This window comes from Aythya ferina, assembly GCF_964211825.1.
Source record: "Aythya ferina genome assembly, chromosome: Z".
Classification (NCBI taxonomy): Eukaryota; Metazoa; Chordata; class Aves; order Anseriformes; family Anatidae; genus Aythya; species Aythya ferina.
In genome coordinates, this window is record NC_140299.1 from 37,638,450 (window position 1) to 37,658,817 (window position 20,368).

General features: G+C 36.3%; 1 protein-coding gene across 1 annotated transcript in view; it reads right to left on the reverse strand.

The window, feature by feature from the left end:
* The window catches only part of PCSK5 (proprotein convertase subtilisin/kexin type 5), a 256,873-nt gene that overhangs the window by 27,997 nt on the left and 208,508 nt on the right, over nt 1-20,368 (reverse strand). The window contains exons 21-24 of the mRNA XM_084504938.1: nt 17,943-18,045; nt 13,260-13,396; nt 11,132-11,329; nt 10,721-10,789 (exon numbers count right to left, since the gene is read on the reverse strand). Coding sequence (XP_084361064.1) covers nt 10,721-10,789; nt 11,132-11,329; nt 13,260-13,396; nt 17,943-18,045 — 507 coding nt within the window. The remainder of the gene's footprint in view (nt 1-10,720; nt 10,790-11,131; nt 11,330-13,259; nt 13,397-17,942; nt 18,046-20,368) is intronic.

A 20,368-nucleotide genomic window follows, 5' to 3' on the forward strand; every position in this document is an offset into this window, starting at 1 on the left:
AACAATCACACAATCTAGTGTTCTTTGGATTAGGTTTTATGTTAAAAGAAGAAATACTCTTAAAATATGAAAATATTTTCTATGAAGCCCTCTGTTACTTCCAGATGAAATACTTTCAGTTCGTCCAGGAATTCTGTTAATGAGATACTATTTTATTTATTTATTTTTTATTTATTTTTAATCATAATTGAAGACAACTGCATTTAAAGCTGGTTTAGGGTCTGAGAGAAAACATCTAGAAATTAATGAGTAAAAATAGTTTGTTAATATTTCAGACTAGAATGCATGTTGGGGAAAATGCATGATTGGGGATGATTGTTGGGGAAAATGCACTAGAATGCATGAGAGGGGAAAAGAAAAAAAGAAGGTTTCACAAACATCTAGAAGGTGCCTACTCACTCAGAACCTTCTTGCACCCTGCTGCTAACACAAAAGCATAGGCAAAATTGCAGAAAGAAAAAACCTATTGGAAAGCCAAAAATATAGTAATACCTAGTTTGCTGTATTTCACTTGGGAATGCACTGTCTTTCTTCAAACCTAAGATTTTGGAGGAGGGACAAAACCAAACAAATTCCTTAATAATTTTGAAAAATGAAAATCTCAGGAAGTTATAGAAGCAAAGCAAACATGGTGAAAATTTTGTCTCATTTAAGTTTCCAGCAATAATGAAAAAAATATTTTTTTTTTTTGTTGACCTTTCTGATGACAAAACCAGGGGGACTCTGAATTTTCTAGATTGTTTCTGAGTGAGTAGCATAATGTGTTACCCACGGGCCTCATGTGTAGTATGCTACTCAGATGGTGAAAGAGCACTCATGGGTTGTTAATGCCAGTCTAACCATGGCAGGTATCAGGAATTTGTTTGCTTATTGCTGCAGATAGCTTTGTATAAAGTTATACATCTGTCTCTTTTATGATTCCAGTACATAGTCAGGAGTTAAAACGGAATGAAGAAATTTTACAGTTTCTGATTTATTATCCAATAAACTTTTAAAACAGTGAAGAATTGCAGGGGGCATACGTCTGGCTTTCTGATTAGAAATCATGAGCTTTCTGAAAATTTCAAGATATGTTTTTTCTGTCATTCAGAGTGCATTTGAGGTTACAGTGTCAAGGAACATACATGTTCTTGTTATGTCTCTTACTCATGTCAAGACCAGCCCATAGTCTAATCTGGTATTTAAACATACAGCCATTGGGATTGTGAAGCCTAAATCCCAAGCATATTTGTCTCCTATATTATTTATCAGCTTTTACTGAACATCGCCGTTTCTTTTACACACATACCCACTAAATGGAAGCTCTACCACCTCTTATATATAATCTTAGTTTTTTGAGTTTAAACTGTTGAGGAATAATGCAATAGTTTAGAAAGGAATACAATGAGGGAAGCTATCTGAAAGCAAGCAGAGAGAAAGCTAACTATATAAGTAAGTATTCCTTCAATAGCAAATTCGATGTTTAATACATGCTATGTTTCCAAAATCTTGGAAACAAATTTTAAGAATGAATTATCTAGGGAATTTTAAGGATATTACCATACAGTTCCTCGGCAGTGACTCCTTGAAAATCTGCCACAATCTGTTCTTGGACTAGCAGTAATAAATATCTGTTGGGGCTGAAGTCAGCTTGCTCATCCTATACTCACTTAGAGTTCAATTGCCCATGAAACAACTAGATTTCTGTGGCATGAAATGGGTTGATAGATATATCATACTCTAAAAGATTTATTGTCATGAGAACTGCTAATATTTTATCTACACACAATAGTTTCCATTTGCATTGATTTCCATTGTGTTGAGTCTCACCCACACTTTGAATACAGAAACAAAATTAATCTTGATAGCACTGGAAACAGGATTCAACCAATTTTAAAATATACAGCCTCAGATACAACCAAAATCCTCTGTGACTTTCTGTTTTTATTGTAGCTTTCTTAGATAAGTAAAGATCATCTGGAGTTCATAGAAAAAGTAATTTTGTTCCTTTCCTTTTCTGTACTACAGTGATTGTCCTGTACCCTCCCTTGCAGCCCACCTCTCATAAGTACAATATATTTGTAGCAGAGCTCTGTTCTAATTTAGAAAACGGACATGCAAAGACTAAATAACGGTCAAAGGACAGAGAGTTACTTTTTCTTTAAGCTATCTGATTTGTACAAAATTAGTGGTACATTGTTGGCTTTTTTTTTTTTTTTTTTTTTTTTTTTTTTTTTTTTTTTCGGTGGTGGTGGTGTTTTTTTTTTCCCTACTTCATGAGGGAGTATGGGCATTAGTGTTACAAGCATTGCATTGCTTTGCCGGAAGGGCACTTTTGTTCTTTTGTTTGAAAGTATAGGAACACTGCAGGTGATTTTTGTAGTATTACCTTAGAGGCTTAATGAAATATTTACTGCATAAATCCATAGTAAAAATGAGCTCCAGACCATTTTTGAAAATCCCTGTCACTGTTTCACTGTATCTCAGAGTTCACAATATTTAGACAGATCCTAATTCTGGAAACATTGTGTGGTTAGCCTACTGTACTTTTGCGCTGGCCTTAATCAAAGTGTCTTGTCGAGATCCAGATCTTGCAATGACTGGTATGCATGTTTAACTTTATCTGATGTATACAATAAAGCTGTGAGTTGAAACTAAGTGCATGGGTATATTTTGCAGTATCTGTATTTAGATCATAACTTTTCTTTTAGCTTTCTGATTCATTTATGAACTTTTTTTTTTTTTTAATTAAATATTTTGAAGTATTTATTGGCTCAGCCTAGAATGTGCTGAAAACACTTAACTCCTTTTGCACTCAGAAGAAGCTGAGGATATTCTGTGCCTGGGACTTGATGCCTGGTTTACCTTTCTTTTCCAGTTTAATTAAATGTAATGAATGAAAATGATTTTATATTACATTGCAGTTTTTCTTTAAGGGCCAGCCTGTAGTAATTGTTTAATTTCAGCAGTTACTGCTAGATTTTATTTTCCATTTACATTCCTCTGAACAATAATTTAAAATAATGTAAAAAAAAAAAAAAAAAAAAAAAAGCAAACAAAACTATAAATGGTAATACATAACCAACAAGTGTAATTACATATTTTAACTACCTCTAGACCATTTTTGATTTAGTTTTATGGGTTCTCAATTAAAATAACTGAAATGTACAATCCAACCACAATGGGATTTGGACTAGACATAAGCCTAGGTGAAAATTCTGATTTCAGTAAGTCATGCAAATAAGGGAGATTTCTTTTCTGGAACCCAGAACTGTGATTTGAATCTTCTACTTTGTGCGTGAAAACTTATTTTTTTTGTCAGTTTCATTCTTTCTATTTTATTTTTTTCCTCCAATTCTTTTTCTTTTTAGGAGTTTTGTCAGTAAATTTGCTTAGTTTTCTTTCTTAATTATAACATATAATTCATTTGACAAGTCATATTACCAGGAAGAGGAAGAAAGGTGAGAATGATAATTTTAACCATGGAGTAAGCTGGATTCTGTAGTCAGTGAGACTTAAATGGGAAAAAAGGTCATCATTATTTGCTTTGGCCAAAAGCTATAACTTTGGTTTGATCACGATGAATGAATTAAAAATACGTTCATTTTTAAGTCAAAGAAGGAAAAATATTTTTCACCTTTTTGTTTTCAAAACCTCCTGATCCTTTTACAAAAATTACCTCTATTTCTTTTCATAACTTTTATTGTTTAAAATGTAACCTACCTTTAGTTAGTAAAAAAATGAGGATAGTGAAAGCAGAAAATATTTTGATTGTTATTCTTGTTGGAAAGCTGGTTAACTTAAAAAAATCATAAGCTCTAATCTCAATTATATTATTCTAAAAGAGAAATAATTTCATTTGCTGTTACTGCTTTTCATTGAAAAAATAAAGGGGAAGACACATATTGAGGATTTTAATATGCTGTAGTTAAAAGCAGTAGTGATCTGCAGATAAGATGAAATGAAAGCAATTATATAATGCATTATGACATGCATTACATGAAATAGCTCCATGGTTTATATGATGGAAGTTAAGTGTTGAAAAACACGTCAAAATTTGTTTGTATGTTCATTAATAAACACATTATATTTTGGGAGAGATTTCACTGAGGGAAAATGATGTGAACCTTCAAGGAACAGAAAATTTAACAAACTAGTTTTAAAATGTGTATGTCTGGTTGGAGTACTCTTGTCTGTAAACACATGTAGTGGACCAATGCTGAGGAGAGATTTACACCTTAGATGAAGCTCTAAAATATGATAGCAACCAGAGAAATTATTACTTACAGGGCTAAAAAGAAGAATGAGTGTTTCATTCATATTCCTGTTAAAATTAAAGTTATGCAAACTTCACGAGAAATGAAATAAAGACATAGGCAGTAGTATCTAACAATTAAGTGAGGGTGTTTGATTTATTTTTCTTAGAGTTTATTCCAGCACTCAGCTGATGCATTATCTTTTGCTTTTTTACTCTTCTGACCATCTTCTCCATGTGTGTAAATCTTGATGTGAAGGTTTTTAAGCAATATAATAGCTATTACAAAAAATGACCTTTCTGTGTGTTGAGATGCATTTGTGGAACAGACCAAGATTGTCACTTATCTTTGAATTGTTTCTTACTACACAGGTAATTCTTCTGGGTGAGTAGCACTACCTGAAGGGTGCTGGAATGCAGACTGTGGGCCAGACATCCTAGCTTTGCACCACAGATATCAATGCAGTTTTTGCCACTAATTTGAACAGCTGGATTCCTTTGACCCACTGATTAAAAACAACCAACCAACCAACCACCACCAACAACAACAAAAGAAAAAAAATGTATGCAGGCAGGAATCATAGAGAAAACATCTTCCCTGTATGCAGATAATCCTCATTTGCACTGTTCCAGTCAATAAATTGTTCTTTAAACACAATTCCCTATTTGAAAGGTCATGGCATTCTGCAAACCCAAGTAGTTGAAACAAGTACATATTGAGGTAGAGTTGCTTGAAATGGTTAGATTTTATTTTGTTTTACTATATTTGTTCTGCAGTTATTCCAGCAGAATTATTCAGCAGAAAACAGTTCTTTACTGATTTGATTAACAAAGCTCCTGAACTTTAGATTGTTGAAGGACTAGCAATATATACTTTCTTTGTCTTTGTAATTCTAACAGTATGTTCATTGTTTCACCACTGATTACAGAGCTACATGAACTTTTGATCTAACACCAGTATTGTTCTTCCATGCTGTTATTACACATAGCTCTAAACTGAAATCTGGAGTATTAATACCTTAAAGAGCTAAACAGATTACAGACATTACAAATGTAATGACGAACATCATCTTAACATCAGAATAATGAGATGGTTCTAGAAAATTAATAGGTTCCTGCAGACTATTTTTTTTTTATTGTTTGATAATCAGATATCACAATTCTGCTTTTCAGTCAGTGAAATAATATTTTTCAAGAAATATGGGGGCTGGGTTGTCAAAATTCAGTACCAAGACAATTACTCTTAATTGTTTACTTAATTATTTAATTACTCAAAAACTCTTACTATTTATAGAGGAATCATCTGTGCTACTAGTAAGAATCCAAGCAGGCTGCATGCCTGTGTTCACAAACCTCATGGTTCAATCTTATGTCTTAATTTCTTCCATTGATTTCCAGGCCTGGATTTTGCCAAATAAGTTTTGTTTTGTTTTGTTTTCTGAGAAAAATAAAATTTCAAAGACAGCTTTTTTATATATTTATTTTTAGTGCAAATGTCCCATATCTTTATTGTGCAAGGAAATTACCTTCTACCTATACTTTGGGAAAGACAACATCCTTTAATGTAATGTTCTGCCTACACTGAAATCTCCATACTGAAAATTAAAGAACTGTTCCAGATCTTTTTGGACATTCTTTTTGCACAGATTGCATATTCTCACTCCAAAAATCTGAGGAAACAAGTCCTATTATCTGCAAATCTAAAGCCCATCCTGCATGATTAACCTTTTGAGGAAGATTTACTCTGAGATAAGAAAGAATCCTTATCATAATTTTCTCTGGTATTTTGAAATCTGTGGTCTATTCATCATCAGGGAAGGTTTGAAGAAATGAAGTTTTTCTTTGTGCTACTTATGTTGCTATGGGAACCAGATCATTTTTCACTCATTAATCATGAGCACAACTGCCAGAATCCCAATCTGTACCTGTGAGTTAAAGTGCTACACTTTAACTGTCTCATATGTTCTTTAAATCTCCTCCAGATACCTTTTCTCTCACTCACAATACCTTACACATCTTACTCTGTGTGATAGAACTTGTGGAACATTTACATGTCTTTCTGTCTGCCTCTGCCTATACAGCTGTATGTTTGTTCCCTTGTAGCCCAGGCCAAACAAAATAGTTAAGTTCTGGATGAACTTTGAGAGTTGCTGAGGCTTTACATTGTTAAAATGAAGAGTCACACTTGGGCCTGAATGCCTGTTTTATAGGCTTTTATTCTCAGAGCTGCTGTTTCTTGTGCTTTCTTGCTGTTTATATTGTTGCAAGGTATCTCATAAGGAGAAAAGTGTGATTGCTATTCTGAACATCCTTATCTGCACCACTGAACACTTGCACTGAAAAACACTTTATTCTGTGTTAGCCTTTGAAAACAGTCCTGATGCAAAGGTTGCAAGAACCACTTTGTGCTGCTCTCTGCAGAAAACTGGGAGGGTCAGAAGGCAATGGAATACGAGGAGTTTTGTTACACAGAGATGAGGTAATCTCCAAGAAACCTTAAGAAGTATTCATATCATAACAAGTTATACTTTCACAAGTCCGGTGAGGTGAGTGGAAGTGAATCAGCAAATAGTTGAGCAGGAATTGGATCAGGAATATGTGGCTACATGGGAGGACAAAGTCTGAAAGGAAAACAAATTGGGTCAAAACCTGACTTTTGCAGTCTCTCTTGAGAGGAAGAACTATCCTTCAGTTGATCGCTATGAATTTATCAATGATACACTTGAGCTCTCTGTCTTCAAATATTTAGCTTTGTAATAAACTAGGTGCTCATATTTAGCATTATTGGTTAGTGGTGTGGTGGTTTCTGCTTCTGAAATATACATATACAAGTCAGTAGATATCGCATATCAAGGAAGTTCATAATTTTTCATCTTCATAAGTACTCATATATTGTGTCTATATATTATGCAGGTGCAAAAGGGCAAACACAATTTGTATTATTAGAAAGAGAGATGAAAGTGGTTGAAAGAACACTCTGTTCCATGTGTTGCATTTTAGAATACACCGTTCCATGTGTTGTATTTTAGGCACAGCACATAACAGCCAGCATTGTTATGTTCTTGTATTGTACTGACTCTGGAATTCTTTTAAAATAATTACATTAAATGGCTCAAACTCTACAGTTTTACCTTAGCACTTTTCTCTTGTCCTAAGTGGGATTATAGCTGACTGCTTTTTAAAAAAGATAAGGTTGACTCTGAAGAAATTTCCTGATTCTCATTACAGTTTTAAGGCTTTGGAGAAGCTATGGACAAGATTCCGAGGTGATCTTAATATGGGAGTGAGAGAACTTGTGCTGAAGGGTGGAGTGTAACTCCTGTAACAGCACACAGAAAACTCTCCTCTCTAATGGCGTTGTGTCAGCAAAACTTTCCTTTTCAAATGATGACTCTGTTGAGGAAACTGGATTTTATTTTATAGTCTTTATGGTGCTTTCTGGTGTCCACCAGAACACAAGTCATTTACATTTAGTCATGGCTTGATGGTCAGGGGTGGTGAAGACCTGAATTTCCTGTGGATCTCTCTGAATGAGAGGGAGCAATAAGTCCAGATCCAGGTTCTGGACTACAGGTCCAGAAAGTAGGCTCAGTGTCCCAAACTAGGCTACCAGACCTGAGGTAGCAAAGCCACAAACATAATCTTGACAGTGTGGACTTGAAATTTATTCAGAACACTTTCTGAGGCACTTTGTCCAATTCTGTGTTTGTGCTTACTTGTCCCCTATAGGCTTGACTTGTTGTTAGCTCTCACTTCTGATTTCAATGCCTGTGCAAGACTCTGCCTTTCAGATTTCATGGGATGTGATGTATTTGAACATGCCAGTTGGGCTAGATGGCAGCAGTCACAGTCAGAAGTGTTCAGGAGTGGGCAGAAGAAGGTAGGGAGGTGAACCCCGCAGTGCACTCTACAGGTACCTCAAGGGAGGCTGTAGCGAGGTGGGGGTTGGTCTGTTCTCCCACGTGCCTGGTGACAGGACGAGGGGGAATGGGCTAAAGTTGCGCCACAGGAGTTTTAGGTTAGATGTTAGGAAGAACTTCTTTACCAAAAGGGTTGTGAGGCATTTGAACAGGCTGCCCAGGGAAGTGGTGGAGTCACCATCCCTGGAGGTCTTCAAAAGACGTTTAGATGTAGAGCTTAGGGATATGGTTTAGTGGGGACTGTTAGCGTTAGGTCAGAGGTTGGACTCGATGATCTTGAGGTCTCTTCCAACCTAGAAATTCTGTGATTCTGTGTGATTCTGTGCATAGCTATTTCTTTGGCACAATGTACAAAGCCATAGGTCCTCTGGGGGTTAGTGACATCTAAGGTAATTTTCTCGTAACATATTCCAGAACTTGACTGTCTGCAGGCAGAATGGTATCTGTCAGTTTTAAAGATTCCTTAGACTAAGCATAAACTGAAGAAGATATTTTTTTCTCTTACAGTATGTATCAAAAAATCTCAAAGCACTTCAGAAAGAGCAGGTGCCTGACAATTTATTTATTTATTTATTTATTTATTTATTTATTTATTTATTTATTTTTGTGAGAGAATGGTCTTGAGATGTTTGCAGATACATAAGTATGCATGAAATGAATTTGTATTTGTATATGAATAACTACTTTTTGGTCTGTGAACTGTATAATTTTGATTCCAATTGCTGTGATCATTACATTTAGCTTCCTTTCTCTCCTTCTCTCTCCTTTTTAATAAAGCATTCCCCAGAGCTTCCTGCTGCACTTCTGAAAGAAACGTTCATTGCACTGGAATGTTTTTCTACTCCTGCTCTACAGTTTTTACTGAGATTAAATTCCTCAGTGCTGCTGAATGGAAGATAAGACAAAGAGAGACTTTAAAATTGTGCAATATTCTCTTAATTTTAAGAAGACATTGTGCAGAAAGGCCATAACGACGTGAAAAGAAATATATCACATTCCATATTTCCTCAACTTGAAATTTTACTAATTTTAATTATTTTTATGGCAGTGTAATTTCTTTACAGCTTTCAAAATAATCCACTTCTATTTTCTAAGAGACAGGCAGTTCAGCTGTTTCTTTTTACAGAAATCTCTAAATATGTCAATTTTCTGATAAGACATGAGAAAGCTATTACTGTCCTCATCTTATCTATGAATTGGTATTGATATACCAGAAATCTCAATGACTATTAAGAGCAGAAATGAACAAATGGCATCTCTACCTGATTCATTTTAATCTTGAATTTTATAGGTCATGCTTTATTTCAGGAACACATGGTAATTTGCAAAATCTGTTTGGAATCTTTTATACCACTGCTGTTTCTGTTCTAAGTAGAGCTAACATTAAACCAACCTATTTAAACTCTCAATAATATATGCATCGTAACTGTCAAGGAGTTTTCTTAACAACATGCCCCTTACCAGGCTCTGGCATCCTAATACTTCTGACTTCACTAAGCACTGGAAGTTTACTCAGTCTTTGTTTTACTTTTATCCATTCTGTTGATCTTTGAAGCTTTTGAAAAACAGTTTTTAAAATTAGAATTCTGAGTGCAATAACCTGGGAGTAACTATGTAGTGGATATTATGACTGATTAATATTATGACTAATATTTAGGAGACGATTTACAGGACGATGTTCTGAGGATAGAGGTAAGTATTTTAAATGAGTATAACTTCTTTCTCTGTACTCCAGTGAAAGGTCTTGAAGTTTCCTGATGCAGTCTTATTAAGTTCACAATCAAATAAAGTCTGTCCCTGAGTTACTAGCAATGCCTATTTTTAAGAGAGTTTGCTATTCATAGGGTGTTCTGCACTAGCTCAAACCCAAGATTAGCAGTAAATTGTTGCAGGAAAGATAAAATGGATTTTAAGCCACAAGAGTCATGAAGGCACCAAAAATATTAACATAGCCTAGGAAAGTACCATCTGATAACAACAATGAAAATTGGTATTGGAATATATTCTTTCCCTTTTCTTTTTCTTTTCTTTTTTTCTTTTTTTCTTTTTTTCTTTCCACAACCAAGCACCCAGCTGATAGGAAGCTGGATACCACGGATACCACACCATACAAAAAGGACAACAGTGTAGTTGTAATCTTGGTCCTCGATCTTGATCCTGCCACCTATTCATTCACCGATATAGGAAGCTACAGGTATAGTAGAAAGCTAGAAAAGTAGGTATAGACAAAAGTATTAGGCTAGATTGTACTTTTACAAAATGGCTGGTCACTAGAGTTGTTGGTTTTATAGTATGGTGTATTACAGCAGAAGTCTGGTAGAAAGAAAAAGTAGTATGTGCTGCAAAGTTAATTAGTTAAATTAACACAAAACCTTATTCTTATTTATGCTGGTGATAGAATTTATAGTTGGTGTTAAAAAATAAATACACTGAGGAAAGTGCAACTTATCTGGTGAGAGAATACAGCAGTGGTTAATTGCTCACAGGCCAACAGCAAGAGAGGAAGGAGAAATAATTACTCCCTAACTGAAGAATAAGGAGAAAGGTTTGTAATAGGGCTACTTACCCAATTGGCAGTTCTGGCATCCTTCTGAACAAGGTATGCAATCTTCAGAGTCAGGATCTTCCACTTCACCTGTTTTGAAAGTCACTTAATTATGGTTAATCCTAGATAATAGAAAGCCAACATTTGAAGGCTCATAGAATTATGCTTTATGCAAATCCCAAAAGGAGAAAGATACAGACCAATTTCTTTTCTCATTTGTTCTTGTGTAACCCCATTCAATTAGAGGAGAGTATTCCTATTTTGCATTAACACAACATTAGAAGAGAATTAGAGCTGGAGTTAAAGGAGCTCAGGTTCAGGTGTGATTGTGTATTTCAGAACAGAAACCAAAATGTTTAACCACTTTTCTGTAATGGATTAAATAGAGTTTTTGTTCTAATACATAGAATATAATCACTGAAGGATGCTTACCTTTTCTGCAGCTATGTTTCTGACATACATTTTGGGTAAGGTAATATCCTCTGTAACATTTTTTGCAGTGTCTGGAGTCCAGGCAAACCTCACAGTGTCCAGAGCACGGGACACAGGTGTTCTTTGAATGGTAGTGACCTGGAGGACAGCTCTCTTTGCACTCCCCTTGGTACAGAAAACGTTCCATCCCTCGTCTATCTGTGTGGCCGACAAACAGGGAAAAGAAAGCAGCAGAGGGCATTTTAACAGAAGAAGCAGCATTATTAATCCACCAGTGCTTCATCTGATGTTAATTAACATTGAATGCAGACTACAAGATTTGCTCAGTTTTACACTGAATGTACAGAAGTTTCAGGATCTCTGATCTTCCAAACACCTGAAGATCTGTGACATAAAAATGTTATGCTAGTGAACCATCACTATCTATATCCATCAATCTAATCAAATAAGGACCACAAGATTTCCATTATCGGGTTCCAAATATTCCCTTACAGTGACCATAGAAGTACTTGTAGTGTGTTGTACAAATAGATGTAAAATCACCATTATGAAAACAAATCTGCCCACATCACCTTTCAGAGGGATCAGTGTATTTCCATAATACATTAAAGTCTAATCTGCACCCTAGTCACAGCTAAGCTCTGGAAATGTTTAGATTTGAATCTGAATAGTAAATGTCCTTCTGTTTGCTATCAGAACAGTAGCATTCTATAGTGTATGGGAGCTGACTTCTCAATGAAACCTGTGGAAACTCCTATAACTCCATGTGCCATGTGCTGTGACGTGGGTAATTCTCTAATGAGCTACCCTACAGTTTAAATTGCATACAGTATAGTGCTAAGTGTATTTTATTACTTATCTATAGAGCCCCCTAAGCATTTGTGTATCATAATTTACTTCTGACGCTGCAGGGAAAGCAGCTATGTTAGGGAATGATTGTTGCACCACAAAATTAAAAACAATTCAGACTTTATTCCTTTCCTTTTCATGTCTGAATCTTGAGTGATCTTTGTTAGCTTTCTCAGTGTGACTCTCATCGGTGTTTCCACTGCTTGATATAGAAATACAGAAATTTATATTGCTGTCCACCACAGGGAGAAACTTGAGCAAGAATTATACAAACTGCTTCCTCATATTGGGCCTAAAGCACAATTTGGAAACTTCATCTACTCAGCCACAGTTCCCAAAGTGAGAACATCAGTCTCATCAATATGACTAAATTAATGTGAGTTATGCCAGTGTTTTCTTGTAATCTGGACACTTATTACTAAACAAAGACTGGGCCTTTAAAGAATTGGACTGAACTGGAAGAAGCAGAAAAAAGGAAGAAGGCTATGAATTCATTGCAAATCATTAGAAAAAGCTTGCAAATATTCATTTTTCTTAGATGAATTGAGAGTTAAATTCTAAATACTCATTTCCAAGATAATTTGACACCACTTACAGTCACTTGCATGTAATTGTTCTTGAGTTCTTTATGTATCAGGCATTAGAGAGGTGAGAGGGAATCAATTTTATGCTTCAGACACTGATGGCGCTTCACAAGAACAGGGGTTGCTTCTTGGAACAACTACATAGTTAACGGCATAGTCTCAACATAAACTCCATAAAAAAGTGTCAAAAAGACACTGTTCAGACCTTATTTGTCCATCTGTAGGGGCATGGTGGTGGAAGCCACCACGCTTGCTTCCTAGTCTTCCCCAAGGAGATGTTTTGGAGAGCACCCTGGATTCCCTGCAACAAGTTTGTTCCATCTCAGTGAAACACTGTGTAGAGGCTGGTGGAGGTAGGCATGATACTTTCTTTTCTAGAGGCTTTTGTGTAGATTTTCTGACTTTATTTTACTTGCTTCTGTTTCTGTTTCTATTATCATAGCTCCTATTCAAAATACACAAAGGGCGAAGCATAAAGATGCAATGACAATGCAGAGCCATGTTTTGTTACACTTTAAAAAAAAACAAAAACAGTTGAGCTCCAAAACCCTTCAAGGTTAAAACGCAGTTATAAGGCAGGTAAGTAGCAAAAGCACTGCTTGTTTTGCTGGCTCTAACAGGTCCTGAAAGCAGAGAAGAAAGGAAACTTGGATGCCAATCAAGGGGGAAAAGCCGCAAGGAGAAATCTTTCTCACCTGTTCCACAAGCGGTGCATTTGTTAGGTTCACTTCCACTGCAGTCCAGGCAGGTATGATGGCACAAATGACATTGCCTTTTGAATTCAAACTTTCCTCTGGGGCATTGTATAACACAGCGACCATCATCAAAGAATCTTTTGAGGCACAGGGAGGCATAATTAGAAATTCACCAATAACTTGTTCTTTAAATTTAGAATGTACTGATAAGAAAAACAAGATATACTTCCTTCACTCTATTGACAAGAGTCTTTGCACTCCTCTCCTTCATTTCCCTGATCTTATTGATAGTATTTGCTGATTAGAATGTCAGCCACATGTAGAACCTGGACTTCAGAGATGAGTTGGATTATTTTCCCAGAAAAATCACCCTTTGGTCTTACATCTAAATTTCTTTCTACTACTTTCTCTGAAGTGGTCACCTAATGTCATTTAGAGGGAAAGTAAGACTAGGTCTTTCTCTGTGAAGCAATGGTCTATCTGTTAGTTCAAATGCTAGCTGTGAAAAATACTGTGGCTTCAGTGCAACGCCTAAGTATATGCAGTCAAACACCTCTTTGAATCTCCACCCTTAGGACTTGTCTTTTTAGACTTGCATATATGTAAATACTTAGGCATTTTGCTACTAAATGTAGTCCTGCTGCATAACAAAAAATCTGCTACAGAACCCTTATATGTAATGAAAACTTCTGGTCCATTTTCACCACTATTTAGTGTCTAATGCTTTTATTCTTTCTGGATGAAAAGGAGAAAAGCATCAATACAGATATGACTATTAAAAGAGTATAAAACAAGTTGGCTAGAGTTGGAATGTGTTTTCAATACTTAGAATTAGAGAGAAGAGACTGTAATCTCCTACTCTCAACAGTTTTTGTCCTTGACCAGTTTGGTTTTTGAGGATTTAGGACTCATTTTCTAGACACACTGAGCACAATTCAGGATCTTAGTACAGATTTCAAGACCATCAGGTTTTCTGTACAACTAGGATTTAGGCTTTCCACAACATGAAGATAGTGCATGCTTCCTTGGAGCCAGGCAGTGGTATTGACAATGTCTGCAATATGTCTTCATAAATTTGAGTTGCTATGGTCATTGTTAGATTTATTCTGAAAGAGGGAGAGAAAAACATCTGCAAAGTTTAAAAACAATTTTGTCAAACTGTCTTTGAAACCGTTTTGAATTTACCATGACTGGAAATGTCTAGGCTTATGAAGTGTGGATATGGAAGAATATGCCATAATGCAAACAGCCTTCCTGAAGAGCATGCAGCACATCAGTGTCTAAGCAAGCTTAAGAATTAGTTAAAAAGACTTGTGATGCTGAAGTCAGGCTGCTGCAGGGAAACAGGGAGAAGCTCGTAAAGGTAGATTCAGCAAAGATGTCTCTTTGCTCTGGAGTCTGACAGACCATTCACAGAATGCTATCTGTATTGCTGAAGACCAGTATTCATCTCTTCATGTGGACCACAGCTCAAACTGTTTTGTTTCTGTGCAAATGGGACACCATGTCAGAAACACTGGATTTAGTGTTACTGTATTCCATCACATGTGCTAGCTATAATGATAGTTATCCTCACTAAACAAACAAAAAAACAAAAAATAAAAAATTGCACCTTTTATAGTGGTAATGTACTTTTTTTTTTTTTCCTTCATTTTTGTTATGCTGTTTCTAATGATAGACACCAGCAGGAGAGATCTTTTCACTAAACTTTTCAGCTGAAACAGTGTGGTGTAAATGCCTGAAGTAACTAGGAAAATAAAACTAACATTCACATTTTTAAGGAAAAGGTACAGCATTGAAGAGGCTTTCAGGGTAGGGCATAACTGCTTTATCTGAGCGTTCCCTAGGCTCCCAGCCTTAGATGCTATCGCGCTGGGGAAACTTGGTGTGCTAGCTCTAAGGAACAGCACGGAGCATAGAGTGGAGTGGAGACACCACGGCTAGGCTCTGTAATCAGATGGGACCTCGATTGTTCTTGTGCACAAAGCTGCACTTTTTGCCACCCTAAGCCAAAGACCTGTCATGTTTTGACAAATGCTGTACCCTAGTGTACTTTTTGCTCATTATAATATCATTATAATACCAAAACACACCTCCATCCCAAAAGCTACCCGCCTCCAAGGTGCGACCACCCCTCACTGAGCATGCGCTCTGAATTCCTCGGAGCCTATTACTTTAAACGGAGACGGGAAAACTTTACACCAATCATAACTAAGATATGCTTGACTAGAGCCACTCAAGCTCCACCTAAAAGATAGAAAATAATATAAATTGGCCCAAGAGAAAGGGGATGTTAGGGAAGATACCACCGTCAGGGGAGATACCATCCCGAGGACAACATCCTTAGGACCTCCTGACTCTTGGGATCAGTCGACGGGCTGAGCCTCTCTTCCCCCCCCATTGGGACGCCTTTGGGTGAGATCTGAATACTTGCTTATAAACCTCTATAGAGTCTTTGATCCTTTTAACGCGTTTATTTCTAGGCTGCGCACCTGTAACATCTGTAAACACCTGTAACACCTGTAACATCTATAACATCTGTAACACCTGTAACATCTATAACATCTATAACATCTGTAACACCTATAACATCTATAACATCTATAACACCTGTAACATCTATAACACCTATAACACCTGTGTATTTTATGCATACTAACTTGCTTTTGCAGACAGTCACTATCGCCGGCAATCCAAAAGAACCTGATTATCTGTTGCTGTAATAAACCATACTTGATTGCATTGTGATAACTCTCATTGAGTGCAACGAGGGTGAGGGTGGTTATCCGTGATAGTTCAGTGTTCTGAATCTAACCAGACCCCCAGGCGGTTAATGCATTTTTGGTGAATGTCCGAACGGACCCCCAGATGGTTAATGCGTTTTTGGTGAATGTCTGAACGGACCCCCAGGCCGTTAATGCGTTTTTGGTGAATGTCTGACTGGACCCCCAGACGGTTAATGTGTTTTTGGTGAATGTCCGACTGGTTCAGTAACCTGAATCTGACCGGGCCCGTAACGGTTAATCAGCTACACCCCTTAACGCGACAAACAGTAAACAAAGGGAGGAGAATTTTGATGAAAAACACTGTTTAGCTGGACAAAAACTATACTACTACTACTATATAATTTTTATAAAACAAGTAGCTGCATTTTGAATTTTCAAACAACCAACTGATCTAGCAGTGATTTTATTATGAATTACTGTGACATCCCCTGCTGAATTTTCAGAAAGAATAGGGATTGATCACTGTTTTCATTTTCAGGGGATTTTCAGTAATTACCCCCCACCCCAAATCTCTTCATCCTTTTCAAAAAGGACAGGTGTTCCCCTGTAGGAAAGCAGGATTGCTGAATTTTAGTCTCTGTTATCTAATGGCCACTCATTAATGCCTTCAACAGATACCATCTAAAGCTCTAAAGAGCTATAAGATTTAGGATCCAGTTCAATTGGTCTATTTCAAGCACATAACAAATAGTGCCCATTGGAATGACTTATTATTTAGCTTTTGGTTGAGGTTTTCCATTATTATTATTTCTTTAATTGTGACTGTCCAATATTACTTTTTTTCTAACAACTTTTCATAGTGTTCAAAAAGAAAACAGAGAGCTCTTGGAAACCTTAGATAAAAAACCTGAAAACTGATGGAGCATTTGTACTGAGGAGACAGCAGCACCCTTCCAAAAGATCACAGAGACTTCATTGCTGGAAACTTCTAGTGGCTTTGCCTAATGGCATTGTAACTAGTTTGTTCTGTACCTTTGTTTTACATCTCAAAACGCATTGCTAGGAAACACATACAACCTAAGTTAATGCAATTGTGAATTGGAAAAATCCAGTTCTCTGTCCAAAATTCTGCCCAAAACCTGTGCTAATGCCACGTCCAACTTTATATGCATTACATCCATACTGTTTCCTCAGCTATGAATTTGTCTGGGCTCCACTGATCCTTGTGCATCCAATGGTCTTAGCACAGACTTTTGCTCTGTAAATTGTAGCATTGCTTGAGGTTTGTTTTTCTGTGCCTTACAGGACCAGATTCTGATTTCATACTACTTAAATACCAGTTGACTGAAATGTAAGGGAACCAGAGTTATTGGTGTGAGGACAGAGCTATTGACAGGACATGAGTTTAGAAACAACAGGCTCCTGGATTAGGTGCTAGAGCACCTAAACTTCAGCTTTTGTTCTGCAGTGATGTCCTGTGGAGAAGCTTTGCTCTCTGCTCACTCCTTGTGAGAGGTTAGAAAAATAAACTGCACTTAGGAGTATATGTTCAGGTGTTATAAGCAGTCCCACACTTTGTTGATTGCTAGCTTCAGTGTCCATATTCACTCCTATGTCAAATTCCATTGGTGTGTAAAATTGCAGATTGCCTTGCTGTTTGAGTTTATCACCCTTGTGACTCCAACAGTTATGTTTTTGAATGGATGACAGTGAAGGAAATATTATTTCACATTAAAATATTTGTTTCTGTAGTTGTGGGAATCATTTGTTTAAATGCTGAATGTCTGTGTAACAAAGTTTTGTTCACATACTTGTCCTCTCAGTTTCTCACACTGGTTTTGTTGTTTGCCATAATCTTCAATTTGTTTGTAATAATCATCACTTGTCTCTTCATTTGACTCTGAAAGATAGTGCTAAAGTGATGTCTTTGTGTTGTATGATGCTAGAAGACACATACCTTGTGCTTGGGCAGCTGATGCAGTTGTTGGGCTCAGGTCCAGTGCACTTGTCACAGAATGTGTCACACAACTGACATTCTTGAGAGTCATCAAGATATTCATCTGGTAGAAAAAAAAAAGATTACTTATTTCAGCTCAACATCTTACACTAAACAAACAAACAAACATACAAAAACAAAGTACTAATCCATGTTGGTAAACTCAATGAGTAAAAGGAATTAGACCTGTTTTGAATTATTGAAATGAGCACATTTCCACAAAGTGTCAAGAAAACAAATACTTGCTCCTTTAGTATACCAGGATATTCAGACTTAGTAGTTTGTAGTCCTAATTTATTTAGGACTGCTTGTTTTTATTTTTAATTTTATTTTCCATATGAACCTGACAGGTGGTGATGTTTGGGTTGAGGCTATTACTTTTGCATCAATAATAATCTTATGTAGGAGCATTTGTTACCTAGTTTCCCTTGCTGCAGGTGCAATGTGCTCCTGATTATAAGCTTTAATATAAAGGGTATACTCTCATGGATGTGACTTGTGTTATGTGTGGAGAAGGACTTGAGTGAGCCTCTATAGGTCAGAGACATGTTAGTGCTCCCCACATCTCTAGCTGTAGCACCTTTGTCTCCCTCTCATGCTGCTACTGCAATAACCCACTTCTAAAAGACTGGGGTTCTTCTTTAAACTGAGTAAAAATTTGGTGACCAAGTGTCCTCTTGTACTTGAGGAAGAATTATTGAGTGATTGTCTAAAATCTGAGATGTAGATATAAACACTTCATAATCATGAATACCATAAAAATACTACGGAGCTGAAGTGCAAAGTCTGCTGTTTATTTAATGAATATTCTTTGAAACACTGTTACAAAATGGTAAGCTAAACTTTTCCTACTTCTAAGAGCTGAGATATTCATTTATTAATTAGCATGAATACTAGATTTGCGTGCAACACAGTGTGAGAACACTAAATGGGTTTATCAAGAAGTTTTGTGGTTTATGTCAGTTTGTTATGGGAAAATTTATTCTAATTGCATCTATACAGTTGATAGAACTGGCTGTTCCTTCATTCTTACATAATGGAAGAAGTTTGACAGAAAGTCCTGTGTAATACATAAACCTTGCAATTTCTCATATCTAGAAACTCTTTTCACGTGTGTTGGTGCTGGGAAATTCAGTTTTGGCACACACATTGAATTTTAGAAGTCAAAACACAAATATGTAGTGACTTGGTTTTGGCTCACAGTTGCAATGATGTTTTTGCATTGAAGAGCAAGAGCATTGTCTGAGAAAGTGCTGCTGGATTAAACAATGTAGGAATGAAACATTCTCTAAAAAATCCCTATTATGCTCTCTGTCCCTTGTCTTTTCTATATCCATGTTTCTTTTAACAGAATTTGTAATATTTGAAGTACCTGGTAGGAAATATAAGCTATATTATATATAGCATATATAGTTATATAGTTATAGTGGTTATAGTGGTATAGGGAGTGGTATAGTTACAAATGCAAAGCATGCTAAAACAGGAGTATCCAGCTAACCATGGGCCAAAGCTGAGGTACCCAAATTGTAGGTACAGATGTAATTTTAATTTTGTAAAGGATTGTATGTCCCATGGAGTAAGGAAAAAGTTCAAAAATGAGCCATAGACCCACATGAATCAACAAAATAGTGCTCCTCAGAGGCTGGTCTGGTGTTGTTTCTAACCAGCAAGAAATCCAGAGCTAGGAGAAAATGATCAGTCTCTTGAGATGAGAGAAACAGAGACATTTGTAACTCTTTTTTTTTTTTTTTAATGTAAATTTGTGCATCAGACAAACATATAAACTTTATTATTTCTGCTGATAATAGGAGCCACCCACACTGCAAATTTGATTATCTGCTCCAGTCGATAGGATAATAACACAATGTCAGAAAGAGACAGACAACGGAAGAGGTCATGTACTACCACTATGAGTATTTATAATCCTTACCTCTTAGAAAAAAAGCTGTGGCTTGCTGCCTAATAGATCTTCGGGCCATTGTTATTTTTTCTTAGTGTAGGACTCTTTACACCTTTTGATTTGTATTCAGAGGGTGTAACGTGGACCATAATCTCAAATGTCTTTATGAGATTTTACATGTATAATATAATTTGATACTCGTTACAACAGAAAAATTGCCAACTTCCTAAGTCTCAATTTCTTTCTTACATGTTTTTTGCTAGACAATGCACCACCATGAAAAAATGCAGTATTTGGAAAATCTTCTGTTTGCAGGTTTGGTGGCTTGGTGTTTTATACTACTGCCTCTACATAACTAGGAGATCTGTCCTTGCAACATTATTAAATACTTACTTCTCTCATATTACTTTCCAATATTTGTAATAAAAGCATTTTGTTTCTTCCGTCCTTACTACCTTCATTTTATTTGCCTGTATGCTTTTCCGTG